This window comes from Capronia coronata, assembly GCF_000585585.1.
Source record: "Capronia coronata CBS 617.96 chromosome Unknown acBCG-supercont1.6, whole genome shotgun sequence".
NCBI lineage: Eukaryota > Fungi > Ascomycota > Eurotiomycetes > Chaetothyriales > Herpotrichiellaceae > Capronia > Capronia coronata.
In genome coordinates this window covers 888,579-904,080 of record NW_006912898.1, presented here as the reverse complement: position 1 = coordinate 904,080, position 15,502 = coordinate 888,579, and the positions used below count along the sequence as shown (strand labels likewise).

At 53.5% G+C, this 15,502-nt stretch overlaps 6 protein-coding genes across 6 annotated transcripts; all 6 read left to right on the top strand.

The window, feature by feature from the left end:
* Positions 1-406: 406 nt before the first annotated feature.
* Positions 407-1,315, top strand: A1O1_06998 (uncharacterized protein; the record flags this gene model as incomplete). Its single annotated transcript, XM_007727872.1, has 1 exon — positions 407-1,315. One exon carries the CDS (start codon positions 407-409, stop codon positions 1,313-1,315), a length of 909 nt encoding a protein of 302 aa, XP_007726062.1.
* Positions 1,316-2,101: 786 nt separating this feature from the next.
* On the top strand, positions 2,102-3,188 carry A1O1_06997 (uncharacterized protein; the record flags this gene model as incomplete). The annotated part of the gene is made up of 3 exons (XM_007727871.1): positions 2,102-2,191; positions 2,253-2,375; positions 2,430-3,188. The coding sequence occupies 3 exons, from the start codon at positions 2,102-2,104 to the stop codon at positions 3,186-3,188; spliced, it is 972 nt and encodes a 323-aa protein (XP_007726061.1).
* Positions 3,189-4,157: 969 nt separating this feature from the next.
* On the top strand, positions 4,158-4,784 carry A1O1_06996 (uncharacterized protein; the record flags this gene model as incomplete). The annotated part of the gene is made up of 1 exon (XM_007727870.1): positions 4,158-4,784. One exon carries the CDS (start codon positions 4,158-4,160, stop codon positions 4,782-4,784), a length of 627 nt encoding a protein of 208 aa, XP_007726060.1.
* A 1,357-nt stretch (positions 4,785-6,141) lies between these two features.
* A1O1_06995 (uncharacterized protein) lies at positions 6,142-7,813 on the top strand (the record flags this gene model as incomplete). Its single annotated transcript, XM_007727869.1, has 2 exons — positions 6,142-6,670; positions 6,753-7,813. The coding sequence occupies 2 exons, from the start codon at positions 6,142-6,144 to the stop codon at positions 7,811-7,813; spliced, it is 1,590 nt and encodes a 529-aa protein (XP_007726059.1).
* A 2,724-nt stretch (positions 7,814-10,537) lies between these two features.
* On the top strand, positions 10,538-13,600 carry A1O1_06994 (uncharacterized protein; the record flags this gene model as incomplete). Its single annotated transcript, XM_007727868.1, has 2 exons — positions 10,538-12,122; positions 12,174-13,600. The coding sequence occupies 2 exons, from the start codon at positions 10,538-10,540 to the stop codon at positions 13,598-13,600; spliced, it is 3,012 nt and encodes a 1,003-aa protein (XP_007726058.1).
* Positions 13,601-14,126: 526 nt separating this feature from the next.
* On the top strand, positions 14,127-14,949 carry A1O1_06993 (uncharacterized protein; the record flags this gene model as incomplete). The annotated part of the gene is made up of 2 exons (XM_007727867.1): positions 14,127-14,763; positions 14,855-14,949. The coding sequence occupies 2 exons, from the start codon at positions 14,127-14,129 to the stop codon at positions 14,947-14,949; spliced, it is 732 nt and encodes a 243-aa protein (XP_007726057.1).
* Between the last annotated feature and the right edge of the window lie 553 nt (positions 14,950-15,502).

Here is a 15,502-nt window from a genome sequence, read left to right as displayed (position 1 = left end):
GGCCGGATTCTTTCCGCCGTCCGGCGTAGCGGGCGTCACAGCTTCATATATCGAGTCGTGACGTGCGCCATCCGCAGGGTGTGTGCTGCTTGAGCATCATTTCTCGTCCAGAAAAATTTGTTGAAGACCACGACAAGATAGACTTACGGGCTGAGCTGAAGACAAGTCTCAAGACGAAGTGACAGTTCTCTTCCAGGCTTGGGAACGCTGGTTCTGCATGATCGCCGCGCGAAAGGGTTTGCATCAACACCGTCGCTTAGCTGACCCTGTCGTTTTCTACCAAGTAAGCCCAGACATCTTATCGGTGGAGGTCGGCTAATTTGGAGCTTCATAGAAGCTGCATAGTGTTTTTGGGCGCTCTCAAACTTCGATTAAACGACCTTTTCACAACCCGAAGAAATCACACATGTCTCCGCAGGAGTCGAAGCCTCAAGAGGCCCAGGAGAAGCACGATGCCGAATCGGCCCTGAAGAGAAACCCTCACGGAGATTTCAGCAAAGTACAAGCATCGCGGCCCGACTGGGACGAGTCGACACAGTGGCACTATACGAAAACTCGAGATCCAAATTGGACCTACGGCTCCGGAGCCAACGACAAGACAGCGGCGTCAAAGTCGCACGTCTCGATTGACCCCTACGCCGAGGGCCGGCCACCGGTGGCGAACTACAAACTGCTCATCTCTGGCATTGTGCCACGGCCCATTGGAATTCTGTCGACCCGGTCTAAGGACGGCTCGTCCACCAACCTGGCACCATTCAGCTACACCCAGCTCTTCAACCATGATCCTCCCGTCTTTGGTGTAGGCTTCAGTGGCGGCTTCGACAATGCCAAGGACACATTGAAGAACCTGATCGAAAGCGGCGAATGTGTCATCAATATCATTTCCGATCATTACATCGAGGCAGCCAATGCCTGTGCCATCAATCTCCCGTATGGTCAGTCCGAATGGGCTATCTCGGGCCTGACTCCAGCCGAAAGCAAAGTGGTGGCCCCCTCTCGCGTCAAGGAAGCTGTCTTTAGCATCGAGGGCAAACTGATGAACACTCAAGAGTTTGAGTCAAGAGCCACCCCTGGTAAGAAAACGGGTGTGTTGGCGGTCATAGAAGGAGTCCATTTCTGGGTCAGAGAAGATGCCATCAATGAGGACCGGAGTTTGATTGCCCCGGAGGTCCTTAGGCCGATTAGTAGACTGGGAGGTATTACCTACGCCAGAGTTCTGGAAGGATTTGAGATCCCTCGGCCAGTCCTGAGACAAGAGCAAGAGCATGGGAAGCTTGGGGATGAATTGCTCAAGCCAAAGGTAGAAGGACAGTAAGTGTCCAACAGTATTCCATAGAATGATGGTTTGATTCAACGTAGATAGACCTGAGTTCCTATGGATAACATGAAGCTAGAGCAGAGCCAACAACGGCTTGCCATTATTGGGGGAGAGAGGTCAAGTCAGAATTCACCCGTCGAATGGATCGAGGCTGAATCGTCCATCGACGATGAACACATCCTAGAAGCACACTGCTATGCATCGATAGTATCGAGACTGACAGGGATGGTCCTACCTCGCCATGGCTGTCCGACATGCAGGAAACGGCGGGTCAAAGTCAGTAATTTCTCCACGCGATTTTCTACAGACTCCAAGAAGCCAACTGCTACTGATAGTGTGATATAATCCAACCGGTCTGTGGTCGATGCGCGAAAGCAGCCCGAGACTGCATATGGGATCCGAACAACTACCAGGGTCTGCATTTCAAGAATGAGAATGCTTTTGCTGAAGGCCGGCGCAGAAGACCGAAGAAGTTGGAGGGGACGACCACGACCACGGCTGCAACAACTGCAACAACCGCTTCAAACCCAACCATCGAGTCAAATATATCTGTACCGATTGACGTCCTAGCCCTTGGCTTCTACGTGCGGAACTTCTGTTCCGAGATGACGAGTTCCCTGAATTGGGCATGACTACAAAGCGTTCATTCTCCCACGGTGGGCACTCAGTGCGCCAGGTTCAAGTCTACACCTGGCACTCCATGGCCTGTCCCATGCCGCCTTTGGGCGGAGGAAGAACTTACAGAAAGCAGTCGACCAAGCTGCAGCCTACTATGCACAGAGCATGACAAAGATCCAACAAGAGATGCAAGAACTTGCTGATTCCGGCATTGATGCTCTCCTTATGGCAACGATGATCCTAGATGATTATGAGGTGTGTTGGCAAGACATGTTGGCACCCGAGAGGCCTTTCGTGTTTTCTTACTATGACGTAGAATACAGTCTTCGGGAGCTCTCAGCAATCTCATCATGACACAGCGATCGCATTGCTCAGGGTACAACAGCAAACAAAGGGCAGCCGAAATCTGCCAATCGAAAGGGCTGTTCGGCGATCAATCGTGAGTTAGGGACCGAACCGCATTAATGAGATGGTTTGTTGAACCCAGTGGCAGATCAAAACCTGCATCTTGCACGGCGCAGGTATCCCAGCCTTCCTCAAGGATGGCACAGTCTACGAGGAAGATATATCAATGCTCGAACTTGATTCACTTCTGGTAGGGGCAGCATGCCTCCGCGAAAAGTCGGTCAATCTGCCTTTGGATGGGAACTCCGAGAACACATCTGGCCACACAAAGTTGACCGATTTGGCCACCGAGGCAGAAGTCCTCGAGAATGCACTTGCTGCGTGGCCTGTCGTGGACCGCGCGGATTGGAAGTTCGTCCGTCTGCCCGTCAGCACAAGCTTGGAATCAACCCAGTTATTTCCTCTATACGGAGATTCGGTCCACCGGTACCAGAGCCACGGCCATGCCACGATTTGGAATATGCATAGAGCTGTTCGTGCCAGGGTCAACAGCATTCGCATCCAATGCGTTTCTCGCTTGCTGTTGCAAGGGGCCTTGTCTCACTCTGCAAGCGTCAGTGAGCAGCTCGCCGTGTGCCGCCAGACACTGGACTCGTCAGTGAGAGATCTTGGCGAAAGCATTCCATTCTTTTCCCAGTTCTCCATCTCGACCAGGAAAGGGTTCGAGGAGCTCACGACGGGACGGCGTCTCATCCTGTCTGACTCCAAGATTGTGCCCAAGATGGCAGCCCTGTTGGCTTGGGCATTAGCGATGCTTTTCCGCATTGACGCCGTCGAAGGATCTCAGAAACAATGGCTGAAGCTTGTGCTCAAGACGGTGGCGGATTCTTTGCAAAAACTGCACTGACGGTGATTGCTGAGCAATGAACGAAGTAAAGTCGGATCTCAGATCGAATGCTACCCGTCCCAACCCCCTGTGCATCCGGCCAGAGAGAACACCAGATCACCGGATAAAGAGCCTCGCCTGTTTAACTCGATGAGGTATCGCCTTGGACGGATTGGCGACCAATCACTCTTGCAAGGCTTCATGTTTGATAGACAGCTCGCTGTTTTGGCCGAATCGGGGAAGGTGCCCCACTGGCAATTGCTGGTATTGATCAGCTCCCGCCCAATCACAAGGGTCCTTTCCACGAGCCTCGCCAACAATGCTTCGAACCTGGTTGGCAAAAGCCGCAATACTGGCCCAGTTAGGGACCGATGGCTGTCCTATGATTGGCGTGTCGTCAGCTTGTGCCCTGAAAGACGGGGACTGTTGTTACCAATCCGGAAAACAGGACAAGCACCAAACTGTGCTCTCGGGATCATGGCGGTGGTATATAAGCGTCAGCCTCTCTTCCTCTCAAACGTCCTCAGTCAGAATTGCCTGCACAGGACATCAGCAGTCTACGTCCCCAAACATTTTTGGAAGCCCGTCGCCAAGTCCACCTTTTCACGACAGACCACAGGCGCCGAGGTCGTCCAGGCTTTCAAAGACTGCATCGCTGGAAACACGGGTGACTCTCTCTATCCTTTCTCTTGATACCAGACATGACAAATTGCTAACAGCTTTTCCCTCAAGTGGTCATCACTGGAGCGAGTGCCGACGGTCTTGGGGCTCAGACCGCCCTTGACATTGCCGCGGCGAAACCAGCCAGGCTGATCCTCCTCGCGCGCGACCCTGCCAAAGTCCAACCAGTGATAGAGCAAATCGCAGCCATCAGTCCGTCGACAAAAGCCAGCTTCATTCCAATCTCCCTGGACGACATCGACTCGGTCCGCACTGCCGCCGCCGACAGGCCAGGAGAAGATCGATGTTCTGATCAACCATGCGGGCATCATGGCCGTTCCATATGCCAAGACCAAGAATGGGATCGAGTCCCAGTTTGCGACCAACCATCTCGGACACTTTGTGCTGACGCAGAGACTGATGCCATTCCTCAAGAAGGCTGCTGCTGAGACAGATGGGTCCGGCGCCGTACGCGTCGTCAACGTCTCGTCGAGTGGTCATCTGATCTGTCCCTTCCGACCTGACAACATCAACTTCGACGACGGCAAGACGTATGACCCGTTTTCGGGCTACGGCAAGTCCAAGACGGCCAACATCCTCTTCACCAAGGGCCTTGCCAACCGCGGCGTCACGTCGTTTGCCCTGCACCCGGGTCTCATATTCTCCATACGCATCTCGCGGACGGCGTCGATATCAGTGTGTTCCGTTCGATCAACGAGATTACAAAGAGGAACACTGGGAAAGAGTTTGGAAGCATGGACGAGCCCAAGACCTTGGACCAGGGGCTGTGCCACCACCCTCGTCGCGGCGTTTGATCCGTCTATCGTCAACGCGAACGGTAGTTACCTGAGAGTCTGTCAGGTCTCCGAGGTCGCCGAGCATGCCCGGGACGAAGCCAGTATTGAGAAGCTGTGGGAGGTGAGTGAGAAGTTGGTGGGAGAGAAATTCGTCATCTAGGGGATATAATTCAATGTACTCCAGATTCTGTATGTCGATGAAATGGTGGCCTTGCCGTGACTCGAGGGCTCTATCTACTCAGCCAGTTCCTCCCTCTCTGTAGGTACATCCTCTGTCTTAATTTCAGTTACAATTGCAGGATACGTTTGGACAAGTCTTAAGTTTGCAGAATTCGTCCACAGGTCGCAGCTAAAGCCTCACCACAGTTACACTTCAGCACGAGGGTGATGCTCGGTTCTTCGACATCCACCACCCACCATCTGCAAAATCTCATGGTCAATGGTCATAGCAGATGCAAACTACAGAAGTGCTTGTCATGGTTGTTGGCGTGCGGCTGCGGCTGCGGCTGAGGCTGAGTCTGAGACAGTCTGCCTTGTCTGTCTTGCCGACCTGCACCAACACCGTCTTCGTCCCCCTACTAGTAATACGCATCCTTACTGGTCCTCTCAACACCAATCGCATGTTTCGACAGTCCTAGGAATTGGTAGCCTAAGCCTGGGTAGCTTCCTCCAGCCTTTCGAGGCGCAGGAAGCCATGCAAGATGAGCTTTCTCCCCTCATGACCTTGGTGTGACTGCCTCTAACTAGATAGGCTCTTTTGATTTCCTTTTAACGGATAGTAGATTCTGAGTCGACAGACAGTAGCATCTGACCACTACAACCTTCCAGCCTTATTCTTGTGTTCACCTGGGCAGTGGGACCCCGTGGAGGTGAATTTGATGGACCCTCTCCCATCAGACGAGTCTGCCCAGCCTGACCAGGACAAAAGATCAACGAATAACAGAAAGAACTCCCACAGCAAGATAGTGTCCAACTCCCAAGTGGCATTAGCGACCGCGTCGACGGTGCTGTTTGCCATCACCGCCTGGTTTGCTGCATCGACCTTTTCAGACCGGCCTGGAGACCAGGCAACCCACATCCTCCAGTCCGGGTTCAAATTATCTTTCAGCGCGACAATCACGGTGTTAAGGGTCCTTCAGGGGCTGACTTCCGTGCTCACGGGGGCTGCGGTTCTGCAGTCCTTTGAGGGGATTCAATGGACTCTAGCAAGCCGCGATCAGGGGCTACGGCTCCTCAGCCTTCTCGGTCTCTCGCCCAGCACTGGCATCCTAGGCACGATTAAACTGGTGTTTGGAAGGAATGGGCTATTTGCAGACCGGGCGTGGGCAGCGTCAAGGTATGAATGATGAATCTGAATCTGAAGATGAATGAATGCTCTTGATACAATTACTATTACCACCCAAAGCACCCCGAGATCCTGGAATTTGGAAATCAGGCTCCTGATATGATTGCCAGAATCTTTTCCGCCGCTGTGCTTTTCGTGGCCGGGCTTGTCTTGTTCAGTGAGTGCAACTTCAATGCTGCCTGCCACTGCCAGTGATTTCCCTTCCAACGAGCCCGCCCTGACGACTCGTCTAGTTGAGACCTCGACCGTTACGGCCTACAGATGTACGGAGAGATTCGATGTGACAGCCGGCACGGGACAGTTTCACGGGTCCTTTGTCGAACCATTTCTCGAGGAAAATGGACATGTGGTTCCGTATTGGGGGCTTGCATCCACCTACAACTTTGTCAAGAATTCGGTGTTTTCCATCCCTTCTCATCCCATATCCTGCCCGAGGAGGGTCGCGCAGTGCGACTCTTATCTCTTTCCAGGCGGCACATATCTGATGTATCCGCAACCGACGCCCACTTCGCCGCTGTCGACAGACGCGGCCATCATCATCGATCATGCGCCGGGCACGCAAGTCGACTTTGCCCGAGGTCTTGATCCGCTGGACGGGTTTCTGGCCCAAGACTGTGTCGTGTACGGCAGCGACAGTTCCATAGTTGGGGTGCAGTTCTGCCTTGCTGAGAGCCAGGTCTCGCCAGGCTCCGTACTGGCAGGTAGGGTGTTCGGGGACTGACTGGTCATCGTCAGGACTCAGCCTTGTGCATGGATTCAGCAATGGCTGACCTTGGAGCACAGGAGTCTTTGCATGTTCTGCCGGCACGCAGGGAGGAGTATGTCGGATCTCAGGCCACGGCCACGTCCCGAACGTGTCGGCGACCATGACGGTCTACAGCCGACGCGCGAGCAGCGTGTGCGCGGCCTCCAACAACAGCATCCTGTCAGTCTACGACCTCGGCGACCCCGAGCCCGAGTTTGCTGTCAACATCAGCGCGCTGCATCTTGCCGCCGGTTGGCTTTTGAACTACACGGCGTCAGGTCTCCCCGCGGTGTCGTCGCTGAATTTCTGGTTCTGGTTCGCCCAGTCCGACACCTACAGCGCCATTTGGGAGGCCAACGCCTACACCACGTTGCAGAGCATGCTGTCGTTCATCCTCTGGGAGTTCTGCACCAACAACAACGAGAATCCGGCAGTCAAGCCCGAACTGAGCGGCGGACAGCCCAACCTCCCGGCATCATTTCAGACCACCGCTTCGGTCTGCCAGCCTTTTACAAGACTCGTGTTGCTCCGCGCCACGTTTGTCACGTACCTTGTTCTCGAGGCTGCTGCCCTCGTCTTCTGCTGGGCCGTTCTTGTCTGGCGGGCTTTCTCCCAACGCCATGCGCTCGAAATCTCTTCGTACCCACTGGTGGATTTCACGAGCAAGCTCCGGGAAAAGTCCACAGTGGACGGCAGCAGCACGGCCTCAATGTCCCAATTCATCACCCCCAATTCAGGTGACAAAGCAGTCAGACACTTGCTAGGCGATGTCAAGATGGTCGTTTTACGCCAACACAGTGAGATTGATCTAACCACCTCTGACCCTGATCATGTTAGCAGTAGTTTGTCAGATCGAGCAGATCTAGCGAGCGGCGCTCGCAGCTCAGTCTCTGAGCAACCTCGGCTCGTAAATGAAGACGCCCGCCCTCAGGAGAAGTCGCCAGTCGGGCAAACCGAACCACAGGTCGAAAAGCAGACAGATGTCGAGAATCCCGCATCTCCATCTGCCTCTCATGCTCAACGCCCTAGCAGCGGCAGTGATCAGGACGCCGCCAACGTCATCGTGGCGCTCGCAGACGGGCAGTCTCAAAGCAGGTGACCCAGTTTACTACTGGACATCTGTGGAAGAGGTGGCATTCCGCCAACGGACTCTATCTTCAAAGGAAAGGGGGTTCCGACTGCGCAAAATGGAATGGCAGAGCACCATACCACGCCACACAGCACCACGCCACATGACAGGGGACCTCGTGAGTGCTGTGTTGAACGACTGAGACGCAGATACGATGACGGTCGGAAAGCCAAATACCCTGTTGTCGGAAGTGTCCCTGTAACTGACTGAGAGAATCCACGAGATACAGTGCAGAAGTGGGAGGATGAATGGTACGTAGCTGGTGATATAATGCTATCTTGAAACAAAAGTCGAGTATCTGATTTAGAGGATGGACTCCCAGACAGACTAAAAAACAAGAGCCAAGATCACAATCAGTCCGCACATGTGGGTGATGACTCCATGCAGCGGCACAACCCCAACCTCGGCCCCGTCTGAAGTGGAAGTAGAACTTGAAGAAGCTGGAATGGTAGTCGTGGGGAATGACAGAGTACTGGCGGCGGGCCCTTCAACGCCTTCATACCCAACAGCGGTAATCGACGAGTCTGTGATGATGGCGCCGTCCCGAGCCACGACGGCGCCCAACGGATCTTCAAAATTGTGCGGGTAGCTTGGATTGGCAGCCGACCACGAGCTCAACGACTTCGGATTGGTGATCCACGGAGGAGCGCATGCTACTGGTTGGCTCTGTATTGCGTTGATGGTAAAGCCAAGCTGATACTGCGTTGGTTCGCAGGCGAAGAACACCTGGCCGTCGTTCGGCGTCGTAGGACCCCCAGGACCGTATAATGGATCGGTGGCAATGTTGCTGTTTGCGGTGGCGATGGCGCAGAAGGGACTGTTTGTGTCGGTGCTAGGTAGAAATTGGTTTCAGCGAGAACGAGCTGATGGCAGTACTCTTTCGGCCCAGTATAGTAGGCCGGCTGCTTCATGCAAGACGGGCCAGGGCTAAGGATTGCGATGTGACGGATATCATGCAGAACTTGGAAGGTGGCAAGGCTGGGGATGAATGGCTCACATACCACTTCAATATCTCTGTGTCGGCAGCGCAGGCATCGTCACACTGACTGCGCTGCGCATATCCCACGCACGATGAGACTGTGGGACATATCTTAGTCCAACAGCCTGGCACAGGACTAAACCAGCAGCAGCCCCACCAGTTGTTCGCTAGAAGGCACGTCTCGCTGGTCTGGCAGCGGTATGTGTAGTCCGAATACTCTGGGTTCGGTCAGCACGCCGGGCTCATGATACAGACACACACGCAGAGAGAGACAGAGAGACAAGGGAGTCATTTCTTACCCGAGTTTCCCTGTAAGACTCCGCATACTTGGGGGTCGGCTGACTGTCTTTTTTGCACCAAGAGGGGAGAGTGAGAAGCACGCGTGGGCTTCGGCGTCCACCCGTCGATCTCATATCCAGGTTGGACATGGCCAGTACATTCGGGTTGGTTCGAAGAGAGAGCGGCTGTGAGCTGGAGTAGCAAGAGGAAGCGGAAGAGCAAGAAAATACTGCCTTGGCTCGAGGTTTGTTGTTGCATTTTTTGACCCTGTCACAGCGAGCGTAACTCGTGAGAGGGTCTTTACCCTCTATCAAAGGGGCTGAGGATCGGGGGCAGCTTTGAGCCCTTGACTACCTCTATATATCCGTCCATCGTCGCAGGTAGAAGGAGGCGGCCGAGGCCGAGATTGAGGCCGAGGCTGAGGCTGGGATGCCTCCCTGCACGAGGGTCTCTGGAGGAGAGAGAAGGTTGGCAGACAGCAGACAGGGCTATTGGGATGGTGGCGGCATGGTCGTGCTGGATTGTGGTTGACTCGATGCCTCGCAGCTTGCCAGGACTGGACATGGCAGCTCGCTTCTCCCCCGGGTAGGACGACTTATTGGTAGCTGCTCTGAACGTGGCTTGTCAACGCACTACTAGCAGGGAAACTCGGCTTTGCATTAACTGAGACCTGCATATCATGGAGGTTGAGGTTGAGAAGTTCTCAGCCTTACGGCCATTGATTGACTGCCTGCCGCCAATTTGATAGGGAATCGAGTAAAAGATAAGGGAATAAAGGGATGTAGTGAATAGATATCAAGTCGCCGAAAGATGGGGATAGATTCTATATATCACAGAGGTCACTGGGAGAAACTTGGTCGGGGCCGTAGATTATAAAGCCAGGGCGATAAAACCACAGGGCTAATAGTAGGGAGGCTCCTTAGGCTACGTGAGATCGCGGCGTTGGCCTGCGGGTGCAGTTGTGGCCACAGGCTGCGCCCCACGACCGCTATTGAGCGACGTTCTCGCCCGGGTTCTGGGGAAGGTCAAGGCTAAGGAGGCTAAGGTACGGTAGGGAGGCCTAGGGAGCCGGCGTACTATCAGGGAACAAGGCACGTTAGACCGTTGATGCCTGGACATGACAATAATGCCTGGCTCTTGCTCATACTCCGCTCCCAAACCCATATTGTACCCCGCGAACTGGGAGAATCAACTCCTAGCGCAGTGGCTGCTCATGCCATGTCAGTGCAGGCCGCACACTGGCACAAGTCAATTGAATCTGCCAACGCTCTTGTATCTAAATGTTTCTCAAGGCACTCAACCAGTACACGCGCGCCACCTTCCCCCGGCCTTAACGCTCGACTGACGTCGGAATCTACGAGGAATATTTCCTTGTTGACAATGTGCACGCTTGGGGTTGATATCGCGAGCCTGAGTCCTCTCCACGGACCATTATTATGAGCCTGAGCAGCGCCTCTCACGGCATCCCTCCAATACAAAGAACCCATTCTACCGGCTTTCTCCCTGCCCCTCGCCAGATCCGCTTCGTCTCGACCGATGGGCAGCCACATAGTAAGAGAAGGCGTATAAATGCGGCTTGTTTGACATGTCGCAAGAGAAAGACTCGGTGTTCAGGGGACCGCCCCGTGTGCACAACCTGCACAGAATCTGGCCACACGTGTTCGGGCTATGCAGAGAGGACACCTAGGAAGGTGGCCGAGGGCGAAAGGGGCGAAGATGATGCTCGGGAGGAGGAGCAGGAGGAGTTGAGTTCCACCACTCCTCGAAAGCATCCAAAAAATGTCGGAGGTCTGCCACGGTCGCAACCCAAGCCAGAAAGGCAGAATCCAACAGATGGGAGTACTGGTACAAATGTGCTGGTGGACTACAAAGTCGAAAATGCGGACATCATAAGTCCTGCAAGCAACAAAACCGCAAGCAGCTTGACTGGCTCGAGAAACAGCGTACCCTATTTTCGATACTTTGGACCCACAGCCATTGTTCCTGGTTTCAAGCAGATGGTGGTCCAGGTCAAAGACCACCGTCGAAAGCAACCTTCCACGTTAGGGGAAACTCCTGCCTCAGGCCAGCCCTTGCAATCGAACTGGGGCGGTGGCCAGGGGAGGTCTCCTGTTGAGATACCCTTCTACGATGCCACGAACCTGGGAACAAATGCACCTCTGATAACACATCTGTGTGAGACGTTCTTCACTCACTTGGGGTGTAACTACCCATTTCTTCAACGCAAGCGGTTCTTGAAGGACCTCGAGGAGAAGCGGGTAGATGCGATCTTGGTCGATGCGGTGTGCGCGGTGGCCGCCCGATTCTCATCAGATCCTCTTCTGCTGGCCTCAAACGACCCTTCGATCCCCTTAGACTCGGACAACAACGTGAAGAGAGCCTTCCGCGGGCATCCATTCGCTCAAAGAGCCATGTCTGCAGTCATCGATACCTTTTCTTGCCCCACTATGGCGGTAGCTCAGGCTTGCGTACTGCTAGCATACGAGGAGTTTGGCGAAGATCATGACAGTGGCTTGTGGATGTACCTTGGTACGGCGATTCGCATGGCACAGGACCTTGGCATACAAAAACTCGAAGGCTTGCAACTTGAAGGTCGGATAGGCTCAACTCCCAAGACTGCAAAGCATGGGCAGGAAGGCAGGGCTGAAGAAAGGAGGAGGTACGAGCAGCAGCAGAGACTTTCGCACAATTTCCGCCATCAGGACAACACCCAACTCGACGACAGGAGGGCAAGTGAACAGGAACGAATAGATACCTTCTGGGCAATATTCTTCCTGGATCGAGCTGTATCATCTGGTGTCGGTCGGCCTGTCACTTTACGCGACAAAGATATTGAGATATCATTTCCTTACCGCTCTGACGAGGCCATGATCAATGGCTATCCGGATCCATTCCCAGCCATGATCAAGATTGTACACATGCACGGACGGGTTGCTGATGTCCTGAACACTATAAAGGAGGTCAGTCAAGCCACTCCCGACGTTCTGACCCGGCTGGCTAGTATGGAAAAGGATCTCACTGGTAAGGACCCTTCTGGTAGATGAGATGATGCGCTTCCACTGACCCCATTAGGTATCTACCAACGATTGTCGCCCAAATTACATTTCAATGCCACGAATTTCCAACATTACGTCAAAGCAGGCCATGGGACAAATTTCATCCTGTTGCATTTTTGGTTCCATACTTTGATCGTCCTCGTCCATCAACCAACATTGCTGCATTCATTTGAAGGCGGTATTCAGCAGCTTTTCCCCGATAGCCAGGAGCTATCCATGTCGTCAGCCAAAACCATTGCTGATATTCTAGCTTTTGCTGAGTTGATCGACGTCAAAAGCTTCATCGGAAATCCTTTCAGCTGTCAGCCTGTGTATGTCGCCGCATGTGCTTTCCTCGCCGAGGCTGCTTTCCATGCATCCCAGTCGCCTTCGGGAGCACCATCCCCTACGGCAAATGGACACGCTGGACACACACCAGAGGATAACTTCGAGATTGTCAATGTTAGGTCTTCTTCTGATGGGAAAGCCGCTTCTGCACGTCATACCCTGTTAGCCACTGCTGCCAACCAGAACTATCAACGGTGCTACAGAGCGTTGAAAGTCATGGATTCGTATTGGGCTGGATGTCGGTACATTCTGACAGCCCTGGACCAGAAATCGAAAGGGCTGAAGGATCCACTCCTTTTCACGGCAGAGGACATTGACGGAGAAATGCCTTCAACAGAGCCCTCTTTTACCACGCCTGGATGGCGAAGAAGTTCGGCGCTAGCTGCATCACTCGGAACCTATGGGAATGCCTTTCGTCGGCTTCGAGGGCTTGGTCAGGTGGACGAGAGCAGTGGTTTCTCTGCGAAGATTGACCTGGGCCAAGCCATCGGATGGTCTTTGACCGGGACAGCCAATTCACCCGCTCCCAGCATTAGCTTCCTCTACCCCAATACGAATGGGGAGAATTGTCCCCCTCCGTCAGAGATGCAAGGGCCGCATGCGCAGTTACCACGCGTGGATGGACCAAACGTACCATCGGCATCGCCGCCAAGGGTTGATCGAAGAAACCAGAGTTACGCTGGGCCAACGGCTACTAGGAACAAATTTGGAGCCTTGCCCTATGATCCTGTTTCTACAGCCGAAGCAGATCTTTTGCTAGGGTTGAACTCTCCATACGCAACGCCCTCAACGACCCAGTCCGTCATCAGATTAGGGCCTGGACAACAAGGTCAGCCGTCGAATGGCTTTGATTATAATCCCCCTCAAGCTTCTCAGCAAGCAGATTCGGTGAACTTTCAGCAGCATTTCATCGGTTCTCAAGACCAGAACTTCAACAACATGTTCGTTGAAGCTCAAGATGTTGATATCAGTGGTCAACAGCTGAATTTCAATTTCCCCGGTGGCGACATGATCCCATGGCTTGAGTACCTACCCCAGGATGTTTTGCATTACTTTGGAGACCCTCAAGCTGGTGATGGTGCGTTAATGCCTCCCGGGCCTTCTCCGTCTGGCTGAGTGATGGACCGCCCAGGATGTGTCGCTCAATCTGAGCACCAAATACAGTTGGTTGGAAATATTCTGCCACAAATGGGGACAGTGGTCGGTGATGTCAGCCAGGTACAGCCAGATGCAAGGCATTCTATGATACTAATCGCAGGAAGATCCTCGATTCCAAGAGCTTGGATCTTGAGGTTTCTCAGATGGGGGCTGGGAACTACAACCCCCGGACTCAGCTATGCTCAAACCGCAACGCTTCTCGATGCTGCAAGAATCTTACTGAAGCAATGGAACGGGGAGGGCAGGGATTAAAATTCCCGACTTTATCCTTACTTTCACGCGAGATCAAAAATTGCGAGCTCGAGCCACTTTTCAGTCCAGGTGCGTTGATCAGGGCCCGAATGGTACTTCTGAATACCTAAGAGAGTTGGGCGTCCCTGCTTGGAATGCTGGACCTCAAGACGCGCCTCCACGCATCAAAGCTGGATATTACAAGTGCCTTTGAGGTTTGTGATTTTCCAATTCTCATGCTCACCGTGACAAGATGGATCGCCCGGTGTTATTGCTTCTCTGGCTGTCCCTGTCATATGTTTCCTGGGCTCAACCAAGCCTCAGCATTGTCACCTCCGTGGTGTATGTTACAAGCACGATCTGTCCAGTCCCTCCCAGCTGTCTAAGGTCTACCTCATCCGTATCGAGCACCTCGCTCCCGCCCTCTACCACGACCAATTCTCCCATCGAGACTACGACATCCACAACCAGTGGTGCGGTCGCTTCTCCGACCGATGACCCGTTCACAATCCGTGTCTTGACTCAAGACGGAGGTTTACAAAAGCGAACATACCATTACGTTGCGTTCGACGACAGCGTTGCCGTCACTGTGGATGACCTGCAAGATGCTGCTCTGTTCTACCTCACGAACGGATATCTGATCAGTGACGGCATGTTTATAGGCGTGACCAATGCCACTGGATTCCAGCTCCTACAGAAATACGGCCAACCCGTCAACGTGAGTCAGGGCTGGACCATGGGTCCAGATCGTGGCGTCTCGTTCCACGGTGCGCTATTCACCACGGAAGATGGCACAGCTGATTTCTGTGCCCTTCCTGACGGGACTCTGGTGATGGAAATCACAGACTCGCCTGACATTTACTCAGATGCAGAACTGGCGGCGCTTCCCAGTAAGTACCTAAGCAACATACAAGAAATGAAACCCATTGTATTGACAGATGATGCACAGTACCTCCCTCGTCGACAAACACCACTTCACAGATGCAGTCTACGACGAGCGCCGAAAGTTCGGGTCCGTTGGCCTCGACGACCAGCCAGGATATTGGAACAACGGCAACAACGACAACGACCGATAATCTTCCCACATCCTCCTCGGTGGTGTCATCAAGCTTAGTGTCGACATCCATAGTGGAGCTTCTGAGCACAACATGGACTCAATCGTCCAGTATCACCATATCAGCAACGTCTATCTCGACGACAACAAGCATTGCCGCGACATCCTCGACCGTGGGAACGACAACGTCACGCAGCACTACTGCGATACCGAGCAGTGTGGCCATCACCTCGTCCACAACTATAGGCTTTACGACTTCATCAAGTTCAACCACTACGACTTCATCAAGGTCTTCTTCAACCACTACGGTCAATTCTTAGATTACTTCCAGCAGCACCTCCCGCTCAACGGTTTCGACCACGTCGACGTCCACTCCGACCAGCACTCCATCGACCACAACTTCTCTGCAGTCAACGAGTCTAAACTCTACTACCAGTTCCAGCATTAGTCAGTCTAGGAGTGGTACTTATACATGGTCCTTCACGAATACAACCAGCTCGACGCAGCCCACGTCAAGTACTGCCGCCAGTACCAGCCAGGCGTTGGTGACAACTTCGTCTGCCAGTACGTCCTCG